Here is a 21,002-nt window from a genome sequence, read left to right as displayed (position 1 = left end):
GTTGCCGTGAAAATCCTGGATTCTGAAGACCTTATATTAACTGCGGTTCTAGCTGAAGCAGGTTTTGATGAGACGGATTCGTGCTCTGAGGGACAGGGCATGCCTAGTGGTAGCACATTGGTCTAAAAGAGGACTTCTGGGGACCCCTGGGCCTGACTCCTTGCATGTAGCTCAGGCTGTCTCGCAAGTCCCAAGTTGCCCCCACCCCACCCCGAATGAGACCAGCCGTGTTCAGGGTCTTTCTGCGAGAGTCGAGCCCAAAGCCCCGGGGCTAACTTCTTCGGCGGTGGAGGGTCTCCATGCTGGGGTTACTGGCGGCTGCGGGCGGCTGCTGCTGCCCTGGCCCCGGGGGACAAGGGCGGTGCCGGCTGAGTCACCGCCTGGGCATCTGGGACTGGAACTTTGGGTGAGTCACCTTGTGTGGGGGGGCAGTGGGGGTGTCGCTTCCCATCTGGTCGGGGGTGGGGAGGGGAACAGGGCCCACTGGAAGGTTGGTGCCCAGACCAGGCGGGGCCGGACAGAGGAAAGGCCCGGGCACCGTGGGCGGCAGCGGGAGGCTTCTCTGCAGCGAAGCTCCTCTCTGGGGCGGCGCCCGTAGGGCTGGGTGGGACGCTGCCGAGCCAGATTTTCACCTACCTGCTCTTCAGGTTGGAACCCAGGAGACTGACGTGTTCCTTCCCTCAAGCCCTGGGGGTCTTCCTTACACTCAGCAATGACAAGGCTGGTTAACCCCCAACCCTGTCTGCAAGCAAAAAACAAAACAAAAGAAACAAAAAAACCTGTTTCTCACGGTGTGGCGCCTTAAACACTACCTTAGTAGACACAAGTGTTGTGGGGCGGGGTGGGGGGTTAGGCAGCCATTAGGAAGAACTTTGGGGAGGGGTTTGGCGTGGTGGTTAAGGCCCTGCTTAGGAGGCCCACATTCTGAATTCCAGCGAGTCTGCTTCCAATCCGTCTTCCTGCTACTGGGAAGCATCGGATGAGGACCTCTGTCACCCACGTGGGGATCCAGCCTTGGCTGTTGCAGGCATTTAGGAAGTAAACCAGCTGGTGGAGGATCTCCTCGTTTATGTCTCAGTGCCTTTCATATAAAATAAAACAATAAGTAAATAAAAATTTAAAAACACTTCACTGTGCGGTACTCCCCTTCTGGCCCTCACCTTCCTAAGGGTGGCCCCAGACCGTTCCTCTCTCGGTCTCGCTCACACACATACACGCACACACACAAGCACGTGCACGCACAGGAATGTGCACAGGACGCTGATGTGGCCGCCTGCCCTGACGGTGCAGAGCTGTGACTCACAGGATGTCATGAGAACAGGAACCTCCAGGGCCCGTTACCAAGGGCTGCGTTGTGTCCCCAGGACCCCTTCCGCTCCCTGCTCAGGCCTGGGTGGGCTCCACTCAGGGGGCTCTGGCCTAGACCCTTCCTCTAGCTGGTGGTAGAGCTGGAACCAGAAGGGGAGGTGACAGGAGGCCAGGCTTGAGTGGGTTCCTGTTTGGTCCTACGTGGTTTCCTTGAAATGCCACTTGTGTGCCTATGAAGTTGGTGTCTAAATCCCCACCTGACCACAGCACTTTCCTTCCTGGGTGTCTCTGTGCTTGGGTCTTCATAGTGGTCTCACACTAGCTTCCCTGGTGGGATCAGCCTGAGGCCTCATGGGAGCTTTGCTATTTGGGGAACCTCTCCTGTAAGGGTGTATGTGTGTGTGGTGTTTCATGAACATCCTGTTTGTTTTGTGTCTGCTTTTTACAGAGTCTTAGATTCTATCAGATTGAAGGACAAGAGGCAGGGATCCTGGGCACCCGGTCCTGCCCAGTCCTGGCCTTGCCCATCGCTGCTTTGCCCTCCTACCTCATGGAGGGTGGGGCTGGCAGACAGATGGGCCCAAGGCCTTCCTAGCCTGTGCACCAGTGCCTCCGGCTCTCCCTGATGTTTGTGGGCTGGCCTGAGGGTCGAGGGAAGGATGAGCTCTGGGAAATGGGGGCTGTCCTTGTGCCCCCAGATTCTGCCTTCATTCCCAGGTACAGGATGCTCACACTATTGAATTCTGAGCCCGCCAGAATCTTTTCTGGTGGGGAATGGGTTCGGCTGCCTTCTTCTTACCCAGGCTGTGTCTTCACAGAGACAGCTCCCTCCTCCCTCACCCACCCACCCACTGTAGCTCAGGGGCTTCTAGCATGAGAGACCCCTGTCTAAGGAATAGTAGATAAAGCTGCCGCCTGTGATACCAGCATCCCATAGGGGTGTGGTTTAGGTCCCGGCTGCTCCACTTCTGATCCAGCTCCCTTGCTAACGCTCCAGGGAAAGCAATGTAAGGGGACTCAAATCCCAGGGCCCCTGCACCTGCATGGGAGATCTGGAAGAAGCTCTTGACTCCTGGCTTCAGTCTGGCTCAGACTCAGCAGTTGTATCCATCTGGGGTATGAACCAGTGAATGGAAGCTCCTTCACTCTATAAAATAAGAAAAAACCATTAAAAATAATGAAGGGGGAAACATCCTGAGTCTCCAGTCAGACGGCAGGATCCCCAGGTCTGAGAAGGGAGGCAGCATCTCAGGGAACCCCTGGTTCCTTGGCTCCAGCCTCAGCCACTGTAGGCCACCAGGGGAGCCCCCAGGACCTGGCCAGGCCCACAGCAGTGGACATGGGACTCTGGACACCCTATCATTTCCTCTCCCATGGACACTCAAGATGGGGCCGTATCTGCAGGTGGAGTGCATGGCAAGAGACAGCAGTCCCTGCCCAGCTATAGGGGAGGCTTGGCCCCTGCCCCTACATGGACTAGTGGCACTACTCTCAGGTAGTCATGTCAGAGCGGAGGGCAGCCCTTGGTGTGATGACATGGTTAGGGAACAGGTGACAGTGAGTTCTGCAGGCTTTGCTGGGCTCCAGGAACCTTCTGTTGTCTGTTTGACTGCTGCCTCTATGGTCCCAGGTCCAAGCGTCCAGTGCCCTGGAGCAGGGGCTGGCTCTGATGGCTGCCATATTCCAATAGGCCTTGGTGTAGAGGGCCAGAAGCTGAGGAAGGAGATGAAGGAACTTGTACTGGCAAGATGGGAAGGAGTGTTCTGTTGTGAGTGGGGGGCCGAGCGGAGTCTCTTGCCTGCCTGACCCCTGAGATCCAGGGTGGCCACGCCCTCTGCACCTCCACACTCTGTGAGAGTGAGGTTCAAGAGTGAGTGCTGGCACAGGGGCAGCTCCCTGCAGTGTCCGGAGATCTTGAGCTGCTGGGGCCTGTGGTGTCTGTCCAGCTATCTAAGCTCCAAGCCCAGAGAGGGGCAGTGACTGGCTGGAGATCACACAGTGTTCCCCACTATCCCTTATTAGTGTTTATGTAACAAACTCAGGAGACATGATGGAGGAGAAAGCCCAGCAAAGACATGCATCCAGGGTGTTGCGCAGACTTAAACCAAGTTTTGAATGGATGAGACAATTTCTCTCCGAAACTCCCACCCCGCCCTTTTTGTTTTGATTAGACTTTTCTAATCAGTTTGTTTGGTATTAAAAAAGAATTTGTCAGGCCAGGACTGTAGTAGGTTACATCATTGGCTGTGATGCTGGCATCCCATAAGAGCTCTGGTTTAAGTCCTAGCCACTGCACTTCCGATCCAGCTCCCTGATAATGTGTCTGGGAGAACAGGAGAGGATGGCCCAGGTGCTTGTGCATCTCCCACCCATATGGGAGACCCAGATGGGGTCCTGGGCTCCTAGCTTGAGCCTGATCCAGCCCTGGGTCACTGGAACCGTGAGAGGAGTGAACCAGCAGATGGAAGATTTCTTTATCTTTCCCTTTCACACTGTAATTCTGCCCTTTATATAAATAAATAAATAAATAAGTTTTAAAGCAAAGAATCCATCTTTCCTGAACTCACCCTATTGGGGTAGGGCACAGCAAGCTTTGATTTCCTCCTCAGCCGAACAGCATCATGACACCTGCCTCTCTGGGCTCCTGTGGGTGTTATAGATGGTGCATACCAGTGCCCACCTCCTGGTGTCCAGCAGGACGTGCTGTAGGCTCTCACCAGTGAATGCCTGTCTGTCCTTGCTCAGAGGACCCTAATATTGTTCCTTGGGGTTCCCTGCCCTGGTTTCCCAGGAGGCACTGACCTATGAGTGTGTGGGGCCTGGTGCAGAAGTGGGACTACAGGTCAGCTGGATGATCCCATTGCCTCTGATTTTCAGAAGAAGATGATGGAGGAGAAGGGGCTGCAGAAGGGGCTTGGCAATTCCAATGACAACAGTGGCCAGCAGGTGGACTTCCAGGAGTACTGGGTTTCCAGGGCTCCCCAGGCTGTTACTGAAGCCAAGCTAATAACTCTTGGCCTTGGCACTCTTGGGCTCAGGAGGACTCTGAATTACTTCTAGTTGATTTATTTGTCTGTTTTGAGAACAAATGTTTAATTAATTGATTAATTAATTTAAGGAGATTTACTTTATTTTTATTGCAAAGTCAGATATACAGAGAAGAGAAGAGAGAGAGGAAGATCTTCCATCCGATGATTCACTCCCCAAGTGACTGCAACGGCTGGAGCTGTGCCAATCCAAAGCCTGGAGCCAGGAGCTTCTTCCAGGTCTCTCATACAGATGCAGGGTCCCAAAGCTTTGGGCCATCCTCTACTGCATTTTCAGGTCACAAGCAGGGAGCTGGATGGGAAGCAGGTCGGCTGGGACTAGAACCGGTGCCCATATGGGATCCCGAACGTGCAAGACAAGGACTTTAACCACTACGTTATCGCGCCGGGCCCCAAATGGTTAATTAAAGATGTTTTACAATGATCTTTATGCCATTAGATTGTAAGTTTTCAATTACAGTTATTTCAATGACATTTACATAGATGCATCATAATATGTTGACAATGATAATCTAAAGGTTATATATGCTTTATTACAAGTAAGAATGAATGAAAATACATATTATCCTATAAATAGGACACATAGTGGGATATATCATCTTTACACATATCCTATCAATAAAATATGGGCGAATATGTTCTTTCATAGATCATGCAAGACACAAATGAGTGACTTTCATGGCCCATTCACCAGTTACTCTTTATTCTTATTAGTTTAGAAGTCAACAAGCTCCTTTGTGCATTGATAATCTCTGGTTTATAGATTTATTTATTTGAAAAGTAGAGTGGCAGGAAGGGAGAGGAAAAGACAGAGAAAGAGACCTTTTATCCCTTGGGTCATTGCCCAAGTGTCTGTAACAGCTGGGGCTGGGTGAGGCTGAAGTCAGAAGCTTGGAAATTTACCGATCTCCACATGGGTGGTGGTGGTGGGGCATGTGCCTAGGACATCCTCTGCTGCTTTGGCAGGAGCATTTGCTGGGAGCTGAACCTGGAAGCAGAGCAGCCAGGACCTAAACTAGAGCTCTGGTATGGGATGCAGTCGCTGTATCACAATGCCAGCCCCCGACCAAGCTTTTAATTGCACAGTAAGTTAGCTGCTTCAATTGGAAGCCGTGACGCTGGGAATTTTGCCCTAGGCCAGAGCTGTGCCTTAGATCCCAGGCTTTGGAATTTCAAATAACAACATAAACTGGGACATCGAGATAGGCTACTGTCATTTAACATTGCCAAATATGGATATTTAACAAGGTAGATACCAGCCACCTTCGCTATCATTTCACGCAAGGAGAAATTCCAGTTGCTATAGGGAGGAGGGGTAGATCCTCAGGAGGCACTATGAGCCACAGTGATAATGGATGCTACTGTCTGTGCAAGCAAGGGCAGAAATTCATCTGGTCAATCCACAAAGCGTCTTTGTGGAGACTTGTCTGATTACAGGCCCAGGCAGGGCACCTAGGAATGCTCCTTACGTCCTTTTATATCCACGTTTATAATGCTTAGTTCAAGTCTGAGCTCATTGTTCCCCTATTGAGCTCTGCTCAAAGTTCCCAAGATGCAGCTCATGCGAAAATTCTACTTTTCCCTGCCATTTCCCTTAAAACTGTAGCTCAGGATTGCTGTGTATTCTTGCCTCTCTGAACCAAAGGTGTGTTTGTTCCCGGGTGCTTTGCCATTCCCGGAACATGGCCGCCTCTCCAGCCTGCAGAGGTTTACGTTCTTGTCCTTGGTTCTTGGCTGTACATCTCCAAGGCCACATTTTAGATTCCTGTTCTCTGATGGAGTCCTGTTCTGGTTACCAAATTCTCTGCCATTTAGGATTGAACCAAGTTTTCATTTTGGCAGCACATAACTAAATACATTTAGTTGTAGATTTAAATAGCCTGGTATTGGGGGTTGGCACTGTGTCACTGTAGGGAAAGTCAATGCTTATAGCCTTGGCAAGCCATATGGGCACTGATTCAAGCCCTGGTTGCTCTACTTCCCATCCAATTTTTTTTTTGCTAATGCTCCTGAGACAGCAGAGGAGGATGGCCCAAGTGTTTGGGCTCCTGCATCCACAGAGGAGATCCAGAAGAAGCTCTGGCTCTGGCCATTGCGGTCATTTGGGGAGTGAACCAGAAGATGAAAGCTCTCTCTGACTCTTGCTCTCTCTCTGTAAATCTGCCACTTAAATAAATAAATTTAAAATAGCCTGCTTTCTAAATGACTCCTACAGCAACAAGGCTGGGGAGCTCAGATTGGGCTCCACCGCTCAGAGATGCTATTCTGCTCTCCTCTTTCTATGTGCACATGTGATGGCTTAAAGCATGAATGTGTTGTTTCTGTGGGTAGCCTGGGCTGGAGTCGGTGGGTTCCCAGCTGAGGGGCCTCTCAGGCAATTGCAGATGGAGATTGAGGCTGGGAGCATCTGAAAGTTCTAGTGAATTCAACGTTCAAGGTAGCCCACTCCATCAGCCTGGCACTTGTCGTAGGTCGTCAGTGGGCAGTTCAGCTGGAATTGTCGCTGGAGTGGAACCCCCGATCTTGCCTGGGGCTCAGGCTCCTTAGAGCATGAAATTTCAGTTTGTAGAGAGCCCATCTCTATGCAAGCTTGGCAAAAGGCCCAGAGGAAAGCCGTGAGGCTTCTTAAGATGCATTTTAGAAATCCCCTGGCGGGCGTCATTCCACAGATCCAACCTGTCATTAGGGCTGGCCCGGAGTCAGTGGGAGGAAGCAGACAACTCCTCATGCATGAAGTTGATGGTGATTGCCTTGGAGCCTCCAAACCACCAAGTGCCTCCTGGCAGCCACGTGGTTCCCTCCCATGTGCAAATGTGCTCACCTCCTTCCCAGGATGCGCAAGTCTGGCATTAACATGAAGCCGGAGAGCTTGTTCTCCTGGGGCAGGTCCAGACATGGACAAGGCTTCTCAGGGGCAGCTCCTCCAGGATGGCCCCTCAGCTCCGAGTCCTTTGGGCCTGAAAGGCCTGTGGGGAACACATCGTGCGCTCCTCCTCACACAGAGGTACGGTTTGCTGGAGGCACGAGTGACCATGGTACATTACCATCGTGAGGCGAGTCAGACATGCGACACTGCATCCCCGGCTTTGCTGCCAGCCCCAAGGCTGCTCTGTCAATGATGATTCTTGACTCCTGACTCCACCTTTTGGGCTCTTGAGTTCACATTCTGAATTGAATCTCTTTTCCACAAGAAATGGCTATGTGTACAGCTAAACTTTCTCAGGCTGCTCCCTGACTGGAGAAAGCTGAAGTCCCCCAAACTTCTTTACTTTTTGAACTCTCTGTGTCTGTTAAGATGATACGATTCATTGGGCCCGGCGGCGTGGCCTAGCGGCTAAAGTCCTCGCCTTGAACGCCCCGGGATCCTATATGGGCGCCGGTTCTGATCCCAGCGGCTCCACTTCCCATCCAGCTCCCTGCTTGTGGCCTGGGAGAGCAGTTGAGGACGGCCCAAAGCCTTGGGACTCTGCACCTATGTGGGAGACCTGGAGGAAGTTCCTGGTTCCCAGCTCTGGATTGGCACAGCACCGGCCGTTGAGCTCACTTGGGGAGTGAATCATCGGACGGAGGATCTTCCTCTCTCCTCCTCTCTGTATATCTGGCTTTGTAATAAAAATAAATAAATCTTAAAAAAAAAGATGATACGATTCATTTACAAATGTGTGTGTGTTGGGACAAGGGGAGGATACCACTAGTAATACCACATCTCAGATCCAGAACACCTGATTCAAGTCCTGAGCCAGCAGCTTCTATTGTGTACCTGGGAGGCAGCTTGAGTGCTCGGGCCCGACCTCCCATAAGGGAGACCTGAATTGAGTTCCAGTCTCCTGGGTTTAGCCTGGCTCAGTGGGCATTTGGGGACATGAAACATGAGACAGGAGGTCTCTCTGTGAGTTTCTCCTTCTGCCTATCAAACAGATAAATATTTTAAAAAGAAAAGATGTGATGTGGTTGTGGTAAACAGTTTTTAAACAATGTGGGCCTAGCATGGTAGCCTAGTAGCCAAAATCCGTGCCTTGCATGCGCTGGAATCCCATATGGGTACCAGTTCGTATTGCCAGCTGTTCCACTTCCTATCCAGCTCCCTGCTTGTGGCCTGGGAAAGTAGTCAAAGACAGCCCAAAGTCTTGGGACCCTGCACCCACATGGGAGACTGAAAGAAGCTCCTGGCTTAGGATCAGCTCCACTCTGGCTGTTGCGGCCACTTGGGGAGGGAACAAGTGGATGGAAGATCTTTCTCTATGTCTCCTCTCTGTAAAAATCTAACTTTCCAATAAAAAACAAACAAAAAACCCCCAAACAAAAAACAGTATTGTGATCTTCCCGTGCTGAGTCAGTGAGGCAAACACTGCATCTACAAATACCCTTCAGGGTAGAGGCTGAGAGGTGGTCTGAGAAAGCTCTTGTCTTAGAACACAGTGGCATCTGAGGGCCTCTGTGCTCAGAACGTCCTTGCAGAGTTTGCTGCTAGATGGCTCAGCTGCCTCACCGATTCTCAGACTGTCGATGTCTACTTTGGACAGTCCCCGGCAAGGACCTCCTTGGGCAGGTCCAGAAGCTCATCAGGGGGCTTGGCGTGGTAGCCTAGAGGCTAAAGCCCTTGCCTTGCACGCACCGGGATCCCATATGGGCGCCTGTTCTAATTCCAGCAACCCCGCTTCCCATCCAGCTCCCTGCTTGTGGCCTGGGAAAGCAGTCGAAGACGGCCCCAAGCCTTGGGACACTGCACCCATGTGGGAGACCTGGAGGAGGTTCCTGGCTCCTGGCTTCAGAGTGGTACAGCTCTGGCTGTTGCGGCCACTTGGGGAGTGAATCATCAGACGGAGATCTTCCTCTCTGTCTCTCCTCTTCTCTGTATATCTGATTTTCCAATAAAAATAAATTTAAAAAAAGAAAAAGAAAAGAAACTCCTCAGGAACCCCATGGCCACTAGTAAGGTCTGTTTCTCCAGTCTCTAGGAACAATCTCCTCACTGTCCTTCAGGTTATTGCTAACAAGCTTCTGAGGCCCTTCCAAGTGTCCTTGATTGCTTGGCCCTGGAGCCAGTGACACCTGCTTTAGTGGTTTTTTTTTTTTTATTCATTTCTTTCTCTCTCTTTTTTTTTAATTACATTGCATTATGTGACACAGTTTTATAGGTACTGGGACTCCCCCCACATAACCACAGTTCAAGTTCAGTTGAAATTCTCTCATTGCAAGCATATACCAAGAATAAAGTCCAGCATCTTATTGTCCAGATAAGTTCAATGGCTTGTTGGGGAGACCATCTCTGGTCTGAAGGTAAAGCCGGCAGAGTATCATACCGATCAATTAAAAGTCCCAGCATAACATCAGCAACAATTTATAATGTTATGGAATTAATTGACATAGTATTGAATAATTAATCAATATGCTAAAAAATGCAAATTCTTAACCACATTCTGTGACTACTTCATTGACATTTCAATTTTGGTTTATATACATCTTAAAATGGTTATAGATTACTGTTCAGCTGTCTCGTGTCTATTTTCATTATAATATTTAGAATTTTATAGCGTTGAAGCATAATTTTGCTGAACCTGGCTTTTTTTTGGGTAGTCTAGACTGGCTTATAACTCTAACAAGACATATGTCAACAGTTTAGGTGCAGAACAGTTTTAGGAGGGGTGTGCAGAGAAATCTTCAATACCCCAGTGAGGAGTAACTAATCTTAGTGTCCCACCTAGTAAGGCGTAAGTGAATCCACGCTGAACATTTCCTGTCTGATTGTAGGCTTTCCTTGTTGTTCTCTATCTATTCCAAATTTTTCGTTTGTGTGGTTATTTGTTTTGCGGGGTGTCCGGAGCGATCCTGATGGTCATTGCGAGAGAAGGTGGGGACCCCAAGTAGGAACCAAGCGAGGACCAGAGAGAGCTCCCCTCCCTAGTCCTGCAGGAAGTTTACTGTTCTTCTGTTTCTGTGGACTGCTCGGCCCCTGGCTGTTGTTCTGATGCCCTTGGATCCTGTGAGGAACACCTGTTTTAGTGTTTTATAACAGTGCGTCCTACTCTTGCAGTGCTTTGGCGAAATGTGCTGGCAGCCAGCTCATGCAGAATGTTTGAACTTTCCCTGCTGTTTCCTTGTTTTCTTACGCACAGGTTTTTGCCTGATCTTCTTCCTAACATACATCAAGCTGATCAGATTTCTTGTCATTTCCTAACACGGGTCCTAGCCTGCACTCACTGGGTCCTCACAGCCCACTGTCTGCCTCCCCTGCTTAGTGAAGTCCACAGTTCGGCATCTTTCACTTGAGGACTTCCTCTCCACCCTTTAAAAAAATATATTTTAAATGATGTTTACGTAGTTGATCAGGGTTAGAGAGAATTGTATGTGATTATTATTTCCAAACTTTCTATTTCTTTTTTCCCATTTCTGGGGGGAAGGGGAAGATAAGGGGAGAAGCCATACCCAGCCTCCTAACCATCCCAGATATCCGAAGATGGAGAAAGGCCACCCAATATCAACCCAGGGTCACAATGTGGTGCATGCTCTGTAGGCTCCGCCCAGGTGGATGTGATAGTTCTGAAATGCTGTTGATCTCGCTGATCTGTGGATGGGCGACCCTTCCAATGTCCATTGGCTGAAACAGTCAACCTTATAGTCTCCAATTGCCCAGATATTTGCTGTCATTGTTTGGTTGGGGTAGTTTTCCATTTGTTCTGTTCTCCATTCTCTGCTATGGTACCAGATGTCCTCTGCAGGCGCCAATGGGCTGCCATGTCCTCTATGAGCACCATGGTCTGCCGTCCAGCAGTCCACCCTTTACGACTGAGGAGGAGCAGTTCTCCTAGGTGGGTTCATGGACCTGGGCCAGGCGACCTGAGCTAAGCCAGACCCCAAACCCCTGGGGTCCATGAATCTCTCACTTACCTCACAGGTGGGCTGAAAGGAGCACTCTCCTTTAAGATGTCAGATTTTCTATAAGCTAGGGATTAATTTCGCTGGACATTTCAGAAAACCTGCCTGATGCTAGTGGCTTTGTCTTTCACAAGAGGTCTGGCATAGGAAGTTCAGCATTGTCCCGGGGGCCCAGAAATGCCACCTGTGTCCCAGTGTCTTGTCTTCTTCTTTTTTAAGCTTTATTTATTTCATTGGAAGGCTGATCAGATTTACGGAGAGAAGCAGAGACAGAGTGAAAGATCTTCCATCTGCTGGTTCACTCTCCAAGTGGCCTTAATGGCCAAAACTGAGCTGATCCGAAGCCAGGAGCCAGGAGCCAGAAGCTTCTTCCGGGTCTCTCACATGGCTGTAGGGGTCCCAAGGCTTTGGTCCATCCTCCACTGCCTTCCCAGGCCACAAGCAGGCATCTGGATGGAAACTGCAGCAGCCAGGGCACCAACTGGTGCCCATATGGGAGCCTGGTGCTCACAAGGTGAATTCAGCCCTTGAGCCATTGTGCCTGGCCTTTTTCTTTTTTCTCTTTTTGCTTTTTAATCTGCAGTAAATTCTCTTCCTGTCACTCTACTCTCCATGCATTTGGCTTCATGAACACAAATGGCTGCTACAGCTCCAGGTCTCACAGTTCGTCTTCCAGCCTGGCAGGCAGAGGAAGGGTGAGGCACAAAAATGCTTTATCCTCAGGAGCCTTGTTTTCATTGTGATAGAAGTTGCACTTCCCAGACACTTCCACTTGTGTCTTTTTGGCTTTCATGATGCAACGTGGCTACTCCTAGCTGCAAACAAGTTTTTGTCAAGCTGGAAACACTAACATCTTGAATGTGAGTGGGCAGTGTGGTGTAGCGAGCTCAGCTACTGCTTGTGATGCCAAAGATCCATGTCAGAATGGTGGTTCCAGCTCTGGCTGCTCTGCTTCCATCCAGCTCTCTGCTAATGTGCCTGGGAGACGACATATGGTGGCTCTAGCACTTGGACCCTTGCCCTTCAGGTGTTAGAATTCCTGGATCCTAACTTCAATCTGGCCTGGGATGTTTAGGGGAAGTCAACTAGTGAGTGGAAGGTCTCTTTCTGTCTTTCAAATAATAATAATAATAATAATAGTAATGATGATGATGATAATAATAATAATAATAATAAAGAGGATGGATAGTGGACAAGTAACAGGTAAAATATTCCTGATTTAAAAATGTATTTATTTTACTTTATTTATTTCAAAGAGTTAGAGAGAGAGAGATCTTTCATCTGCTGGTTCACTCCTGAAATGGCCAAAATAGCCAAGGCTGTGCTGATCTGAAATCAGGAACTGGATGCTTCTTCCAGTTCTCCCATGTGGGTGCAGGGTCCCAACACTTGGGCCATTCTCCGCTGCCTTCCCAGGCCATTAGCAAAGATTTGGATCAGAAGTGTAGCAGGCAGGACTCGAACCAGCAGCCATATGGATGCCTGCCCTGGTGCAAGGTTGGGCCCATGGATTGTTCCCTTCTCCCCAGGGCAACTCTGGTGCTTGGGAATCATTTACATAGCAGTGGATGGAGATGGAATCCCCCAGCAAAAAGGAGCAAGTGAGAAGGCCCTGGGTTCCCTGCTGGCTTCCACTTACTGATCTGCCTTAACCACCCATCAGCTGCTGCTGAAGCAAGGCCTGACGGGCCCTCAAGCACAAGCTATCTCTTTTCATAACAATAAAAAGAGAGAAGCCCCCCCTCCTAATACCTGTAGCAAAGGGAGCCAGTAAGTACAGGCCAGGAAGCGGTGGTGACGGTAATGAGCACTTGTGCAGCCAGTCTTGGGTGCCTTTTGGGCGTCATCTCGGCTTCAGGCCTGTCTGGGCGTCAACAGCATCTCCCTCAGTCCCCAAGCCACAGGGAGCAGGGTGTGCTGCTCGCTGCCGCTCCTCACATATGAAGAAATGGAGACCCAGAGAGGTTAGCAGAGGACTGGTGATAGGGCCCCACTCACGTGTGAAAGGAGAACCCTACCCGAGGCTGGCGATGCCGTGTAGCAAGCTAAGTCTCCCCGATGTGGGCGCTGGTTCAAGTCCTGGCTGCTGCACTTGTGACCCAGCTCCGTTACTGCACCTGGGAAAGCAGTAGAGGATGGCCCAAGTCCTTGGAACCCTGCACCCAGATGGCAGAACTGGAAGAAGCTCCTGGATCCAGGCATTGAACATTGTGGCCACTTTAGGATTGAACCAATAGATGGAAGATTTCTCTCTGTGTCTCTCCTCTGTTTATATTCTGCCTTTCAAAACAAACAAACAAACAAACAAATGGAGAGCCTGCCTTCGGGACGCCCCCTCCCCCCGCGATGCTGGGGCAGCAGGCTTGGCCTCTGTTTCTGCCGCAGCCGTCTTTGAAGTCAGGGAGAATCTGGGCATGCTGGGCCTCCCCACCCCAAGTCAGTGTCGAGTGTGGCTCACGCAAGCGGCTGCATCTGGGCAGCCAGATGCCTCCTGGGTCCCAGCTTCTCTCAGGCTCTGTTCTGAGTTTTGGGGCTATGCTGGTTTTGGGAGGTGGGCCTAGCAGCTGACTCTGAAACTACCCTCAGCTGGGCAGGCCCTACGGTTAGAACTTTCTGGGTGTTTGGCAAGCTCAGCAGACTTTCCTAGCCCACCTCTGTAACCTGTCCTCATCCCCTGGTCACACTCCACAAATCTCAGTGCCGACGTCTGGAATCAGAGGGTCTGGAAACAGACCCTATTAACCTTGCAAGAAAAGGGAGATTAAAGGCAGCGGTGGGTTCTTAGACAAAGGAGTGATTAAATTGGGTCACTTGATCTTCACACTGACTCACTGCTCTGTTCTGTGAAATGGGCCCTCTCAGCCATTGTCTTGGCCGTCAAAAGAAGTGGTAGGGCTCAACCCCACAGGCTGTCCTTGATCCGAGTTCAGATCCTTTTCCCACCTTTGGTGCCCTACTGTAGCCACAGTTACAGTAAACAAACACCCCCTCCTATACATTCTTCCCACTTTCCCATCAGAAGATGAGGAAGGAGGTTACCCAGGCTGACCAATTTTGTTGTTCCTTGGGGCTATGGGATGGAAGTTGAGGTCAATTGTCCCTGACTCTTTTGGCATAGGCAGGAAGCCTCCAGGGCGCACAGCTCTGCTGACCTCTGGGCCCTCCAGGCATATATGCAGTTTCCAGGGCCTTGGTAACTGGTGGAGGAGAAAGCAGGGAGCAGTGGGAGAGGGTGGGTGCCATTACAAGTCCTGCCAGATGAGACAGCAGCAACTCTCGCCCTGCACCAGCTGTATGTTGCTTTAGGGATGGACCCTGCTCGGCAGTCAGTGCCACACCTATCACGGTGAGACGCCATGGCTGGCACAATGGCTTGGTGGCTAAATCCTCAACTTGCATGTGCCTGAATCTCATATGGGTGCTGGTTCAAGTCCCAGATACTCCACTTCCCATCAAGCTCCCGGCTTGTGACCTGGGAAAGCAGCACAGGATGGCCCAAGGCCTTGGGACCCTGCACCCATGTGGGAGACACAGAAGAGGCCCCTGGCTCCAGACTTTGGATTGGCTCAACTCTGGCCGTTGTGGCTACCTGGGGAGTGAACCAGTGGGATGGAAGATCTTTCTTTCTCTCTTCTTGGTAAATCTGCCTTTCCAACAAAAATAAATAAATCTTAAGAAAAATAAAGCCTGCACCTGCTCAGATGAGGACTCCAGTCTCTCCAATGACTATAAGGAGAGAAGTTCCACATTGGCGGACAGACAGGAGGTTGTACAAGATGACCCAGAAGGAGGGGCTGCCCCGCCACCTGCTCCAGGTGACTCAGCAGGTGGTTGTTCAGTTCAGAGAGCTCAGCCTGGCCATTGGTCACAGCAGCAACAAGCAAGCAAAGTGCTGTTGCATGGGATGCTTTGGGTAGGAATCTCCCCAGAGAAATGAAGGCCCCAAGGAGCTAAAGGATGCAACATGCCGAATGGGGTCAGGCGGCAGGGGGTGGTCCAGTTAAGGGATCAACTCCCCGTGCCTGGACCAAGACCTCTCTGTGTTTCTCCATCTGACCTCTCCTGGGGTGAGCTCTAGGCCCCTTTCCCACCCTCCCAGAGGATGCAGGGGCTGTTTCTAGGGAGGTGCAGGCGCTTTGAGGAATGTGGAAGGTTGGAGGAGAGGGATGTTGGCTCAGGCTCATTTGTGAGCACCCATACCAAGTGTCCCCTTGGCTGGCAACTTGGTGCAGTGGGTTAAGTCACTGCTTGTGACACCCACAGCTCCTATCAGAATTCAAGTTCTGGTTCAAGTCCTGGGTGCTCTGCTTCAAATTCAGCTTCTTGCTAATGCATTGGGCAAGCAGAAGTACTTGGATACCTGCACTCACACAGAAGACCCAGACAGAATTCTACACTTCTGACGCTGACCTGGAGCAGCTGCAGCCACTGTGGCCATCTGGGGTGTGAACCAGGGGCTAGAAAAGCTCAACGTCTCTCTTCACCTCTCTCTGCAACTCTGCCTTTCAAATCAGTCAATCAATCAAACAATCCTTAAAAAAAAAAGGTGCTTCCATTCCAAAATTCTTTTTTTAAGACTTATTTTTATTGGAAAGTCAGATTTATAGAGAGAAGGAGAGACAAAGATCTTTTATCTGCTGGTTTACTCACCAAGTGGCCGCAATGGCTGGAACTGAGCTAATCTGAAGCCAGGAGCCAGGAGCTTCCTGCTGGTCTCTCACACAGGTGCAGGGTCTCAAGGCTTTGGGCTGTCTTTGGCTGCTTTCCCAGCCCACAAGCAGGGAGCTGGAAGAGAATTGGAGCAGCCGGGATTAGAACCGGTGCCCATGTGGAATATTGGTACATACAAGGTGAGGACTTAAACCACTAGACTATGGTGCCAGGCCCCTCAAATTACTTTCTTTCTCTTAGCTCTGCCTTATTTTTCTTTGCAGCATTTGCATCACTACCTATCAAATGTGGAACTTGGTCTTGTCGGCTTCCCACGCTGGATGGTTTGTGTCCACAAAGCAGGGACTTTCTCTGCTTACTGTGAATCTCCCCAGGCCTCATACAGGTATCTCTACCATTCACAACAGAACCATGAATGGCTCCTGTGCCAGCCACTGCTCAGCCTTTTTGGCAATTTGCAACTCATGTTGCTCAAGTCCCTACCACATGCTAGACTCTGCTTATCCCAAGAGCTGTGGAAGAAGTAGCTCCCTGAAGCCTCATGGCACCCCTGGGGGCAGTTCTTACTGCCATCCTCCACTACCACTGGCAGGTGGGGGAAAATAAAGCCAGAGAGGAGGGGCGACATGCTTCAAGGAGGTGTTAGGGCTAGGTTGGCAGCGGTCGGTCTTCGGCATGGCCGACCTGCCACTGAACTAATTGCTGGGAGGCTGCAGCCCCAACTACTGTTGCATCATTGTGCTCTGTTCTCTATGCCCCGCCCCCATCAATAAAATGGCTAATCACAGCTCTTTTTCCTGTTCACCAGGGTTGAGACTTCCGGAAGTCTCAACTGGGTGCTGAGTACCAAGCACCAGGTCAAAGTGTCATTAGCTGCCTGGCTCCCTCTGTGGGCGTCAGGATGGCTCCACCAGCCCAAGAGGCAATCTCTCTGACAGTCTTCTGGGTCTTAGGTTCTCTTTCTGTGGAAGGGGGAGGGATCCCTCAAGCTTAGAGGAAGACAGACCAAAGAGAGGCGTGACACAAAGCTTTTCTGCTTGTGATCCTATGGTTGCCTTTGCTTAAAAAAGCTGGGCGGCATTTAAAAATGTCAATGTTGTGGTGTGGTGGGTTAAGCTGCCACCTGCAGCGGGACATCCTATAGAAATGTTGGTTCTAGCTGCTCCCTACTAATAATGCACCTGGGAGAGAAGCAGAGGATGGTCTAAGTCCTGGGGCCCCTCCATCCACGTGGGGAGATCCAGAGGAGGCTCCTGGCTCCTCGCCCAGTCCTGGCCAATGAAGCCATTTGGGGTGTGAACCAGCAGCCGAAAGATCTCTCCTTCTCTGTCTTCTTGCTTTCCCCCCTTTCTCTGTCTTTCCCTTTCTCTCTGTAACTCTGCCTTTCAAATAGATGACAAAATCAATCATAAAGAAAGAAAGGCTTTCTGGAGCCTCAAAGAGATGGCCAGGCAGTAAGGGGTGAATCGGTCAGATTCTCAGGGGAAGAGGTGAGTGGAGAGTGGGCAGCCGGGTGCCGTCTGGGTGTTGGCCAAGCCAAGCTCAACCTCCGCGTGGGCTTTGATGGTTTGAGGAGGGAGGAAGACAGAAACCGAAGCCCAGCACTTCCCTGAGGAGGGAATTCAAGTAGGGGACACTCAACACCCCAAGACCTGGGCCCCTCAAGCCAGGGGGACACTGCTGTAACCCTCAGGAGAGTCAGGACAGCTGCTTCGCAGAAGCTGAATACAGAAGGGAAAGAAAACAAACCTTCTCCTGGAAGCTTCTAGCTCCCTGTGACTCTGAAACCACCAGTCCTGAGGCCATGTGGGGTGCAGGGCAAGAAAACCTCCCCTGCTTGGAGCACCCCTGCCTCCTAGGTCCCAGGGACACCCGCAGCACTCGCCTTGGGGAAGCAGGCAGCTCCCAGCCAAGAGTCACCCAACACCTGGGGTGACCCGGCACAGAGGGTCTCTCAAAGCTTGCTGGGGGACTCAGTCTTCTCATCCGTAAATGGGAGGCTGCATCAGATGCTCTTCAAGACCCACCCCAATCCCAGTGAGGTCACGGTGGGGCTGAAGTGTGTGCCCTCCCCACGCCAACTTCCACTGTGTCTCGTGGGTGCCTCTTGAGGTGAAGAGTTAGGGAGAGGGATGTGGTGGCTGAGCTGAGGGCAGGAGGCAGCACAAGGCAGAAGGTGATGCATGGGGAGTGGTGTCTGAGGCCGAGCCTGGGTCTTTGATGTGCGCGTGGGTAGGTGGGTGGTGGGAAGGGGGGTGTGGGTGACTGTTGAAGGAAGGAGGCAGAAGGGCCCCGGGGCACCCTCATCAGTGACCTACTTGGGTCCTTGTAATTGCCCCCCTCCTGCCTTGGGAGGCTACAAATAGGGAGGACCCAGGCCTGGGCGCCCACAGCCCGACACCGACAGCAGTGGTGAGTGCCAGCTGCTTGGGCGCTGCTCAGGATTGGGGAACCCCTGTCCTTGGTGGGACTGGCTGGGAGGGAGAGTCAGGGCTAGAGGGTATAGGGAGACAAGATCTGGTTCCAGGGGGTGGGGACGTTGGGTAGAAGTGTTGTCTTGACTGGTCCCCTCTGCCTCCTCCTTGCCTCCCTTTGAGCTTCATGCCCAGGGGGAGCTGAGACTGGCCAGGGCTGTGGGGAAGAGAGGATGCCTGTCAGTCTCCAGCCTGGATGGAGGATGGTGCCAGGCAGGCAGGCATGCAGCTGGAGCCAGGTGGGGGCACAGTGCACACTTGCAGGCATGGGAGTCTCTCTTCTCTGGGGACCCAGATGCCTTGCTCCCATCCTGGGCTGTTCCAAAGACTCAGCTAGGCCCCAGGCCATGCTTGGCACCCAGGTGCCACACTTCCCTGCCATTCGCTCACAGCAGAGCCCTGGCAGACGTCAGGGAGGCGTCAGGGAGGGAGGCTCAGCAGGCCTGAGCTGTGTGGCAAGCCTCCCTCCCTTCCTTGGGGACCAGGAGTGAGTCACTGGCTCATGTGGAAACTCTGGCTCTCCAGGCTGCCTGGGGAGGGTTTCCCAGGCCACAGCTGTGGCTGGAAGTGTGGGGAGACTTGGAGTGTGAGGGTCAATGGGGAGACTGGGAGAGGCTTCTCTGCTCATGGAACAGGTGTCCCTTAGAGAGCCTGCCACCTCCTGACTCCTAGGGCTAAGGAAGCAGTCACCAGCCTGGGGCAACTCATTGGTGGCTAGCCACCCTGCTGCTGGCTAACTCAAAACACCATGGAGCTGGGGCCTTGTGAGCTAGGATGAGCCAGATGAAGCCAGTGGGAGCCAGAGAGGATAAAAGACCCAGGCAGGGTTGTACAGCAGATCCTGGTTTTCCCTTTGGCTGTAGCTTCCTTGGGTGGAGGGAGGCAGGCACGGCGGGGTCATGGCCTTCTTCTTACACCTGCTCTGATCAGCCTGAGCAGGGATCCCAGGCCTCCACATCATGGGAGGCCCTGCATGCGAGAGGGACCTGGGATCTTGCAGGGCAGGAGGCTTCCAGGGTCTTAGAAGTAGGGTTGGGTGGAAGACAGAGCCCTGCTGGTGCAGCTAAGGTGGGAGAGAGCCCCACTGTGGAGGTGCAAGTGGAGTTGGGGACACCTCTCTCCAAGGACTTGGCAATGACATTAGCGACATGAGGCCTCTGTCTAGGTGCATGACCGTGAGGCCAGCAGGGAGGTGAATCAGGAGGAGCAGGTGCAGTCAGGTCATGGGGAAGTGTCCTGGGCCTGGAGCTGGGTTATAACAGGTATGGGAAAAGTCCCTTAGAAAACATCAAGGGTACAGTGGGCAGGGATGCTGTCCTGGGCCTGGGCACTGGATCATACCTTTGTCTGTGGCAGTGAGGATGGCCAGACCCCTGGAGCAGGCAATAGTTGCGGCGATATGCACCTTCCAGGAGTATGCAGGGCGCTGTGGGGACAAGTACAAGCTCAGCCAGTCGGAGCTTAAGGAACTGCTGCAGAAGGAGCTGCCTTCCTGGACCCCGGTGAGCAGCTTCTCCCCATGGGGTGACACACATGAGACCCTCAGAGAGCCCTAGGACAGAAAGGGAATCTGTGAGTGTATGTGTGTTTGTGTGTGTGTGAGAGTGAGAGAGAGAGAGAGAGAATGAGTGTGTGTGTGAGTGTATTAGTGTTTGTGAATGAGTTGAGTGTGTGTGTGTGTGTGCATGCTAGGGAGAGCAGTTCTCTGTAAAATAGTATCGCCATCACCATCAGCACACCTCCTGCCTGGATGAACTGCTGGAGGCTCGAGGGAGAGCACTGGGCAGGATACCCAGCTCACAGTAGGCTCTCAGTGGCACATGACAGGTGCTCACCAAGTGATCTGGGGAGGGACAGTTGGGGGCGGGCAGGACCTGAGGTTGGCACTCAGGGAGGGTATGGGCTGGACCGGGCAGAGGGAGGGAGAGAGCTGGGTGAGGTGGGCCCACCCCACTCACCCAGATCATCTTCCTTCCCCCTCACCATCACAGACCGAGTCTCGGGAGTGTGACTACAGCAAGTTCATGAGTCTTCTGGACACCAACAAGGACTGTGAGGTGGACTTTGCCGAGTTCCTGCGTGCACTCTCCTGCCTGTGTCTCTACTGCCACGAGTACTTCAAGGACTGTCCTCTGGAGCCCTCCTGCTCCCAGTAGCCTGCAGTGCTGCAGAGGACAGGGCAGGGTCTGCCCAACTAACTCCTACACTCCCTTCCCTCCTCTTTCCCCCACCTGTTTCAAATGGGACCACCCAGTTCACACCTGTTAGAGAACCTGGGTGCCCAGCTGGTGAGGCAGCTCCTGCCCTAGCCCCTGGCCAGCCCAGTCATCTTGTCTGTGCAGCAGAAGGAGGCAGCGGGGATGTGCCATGGGCCCTGCAGATCCAGTGTGGAATGTGCCAGTGAGCCCACAAGGGCTTGGGCCTTTCAGCTCCTAATAAAGAACTGGTGTCCCTGTGGCTCCCTTTGGTTCTTCTGAGAGCTGGGGCGGGGCGGGAGGAGGGGTGTCTTGGGACACAGCCCTGCTGCCAGCTTTGTGCTCCCCTCTGGCCTTGTCCACTGGAGAAGGGGTGGGGAGACAGTGCTGAAGGAGCCATAGCTCTGCTGGCCATGGAGGGGAGTGGCTTC

General features: G+C 52.0%; 1 protein-coding gene across 1 annotated transcript; it reads left to right on the top strand.

The window, feature by feature from the left end:
• Positions 1 to 286: 286 nt before the first annotated feature.
• On the top strand, positions 287 to 20,816 carry S100A3 (S100 calcium binding protein A3). The gene is made up of 3 exons (XM_058660932.1): positions 287 to 406; positions 19,733 to 19,878; positions 20,368 to 20,816. Exons 2-3 carry the CDS (start codon positions 19,738 to 19,740, stop codon positions 20,530 to 20,532), a joined length of 306 nt encoding a protein of 101 aa, XP_058516915.1. The 5' UTR covers positions 287 to 406; positions 19,733 to 19,737; the 3' UTR covers positions 20,533 to 20,816.
• The last annotated feature ends 186 nt before the right edge of the window (positions 20,817 to 21,002 follow it).

Source organism: Ochotona princeps, chromosome 2, assembly GCF_030435755.1.
Source record: "Ochotona princeps isolate mOchPri1 chromosome 2, mOchPri1.hap1, whole genome shotgun sequence".
In the NCBI taxonomy this organism is placed as follows: domain Eukaryota; kingdom Metazoa; phylum Chordata; class Mammalia; order Lagomorpha; family Ochotonidae; genus Ochotona; species Ochotona princeps.
This window is presented reverse-complemented; position numbering and strand designations above follow the sequence as displayed.

Excerpts from the sequence above, each read along its gene's own strand:
- S100A3 (XM_058660932.1), top strand. The coding sequence starts at position 19,738 with ATGGCCAGACCCCTGGAGCAGGCAATAGTTGCGGCGATATGCACCTTC. Across the intron at positions 19,879-20,367 it reads AGCTGCCTTCCTGGACCCCG|ACCGAGTCTCGGGAGTGTGA; the intron begins GTGAGCAGCTTC and ends TCACCATCACAG.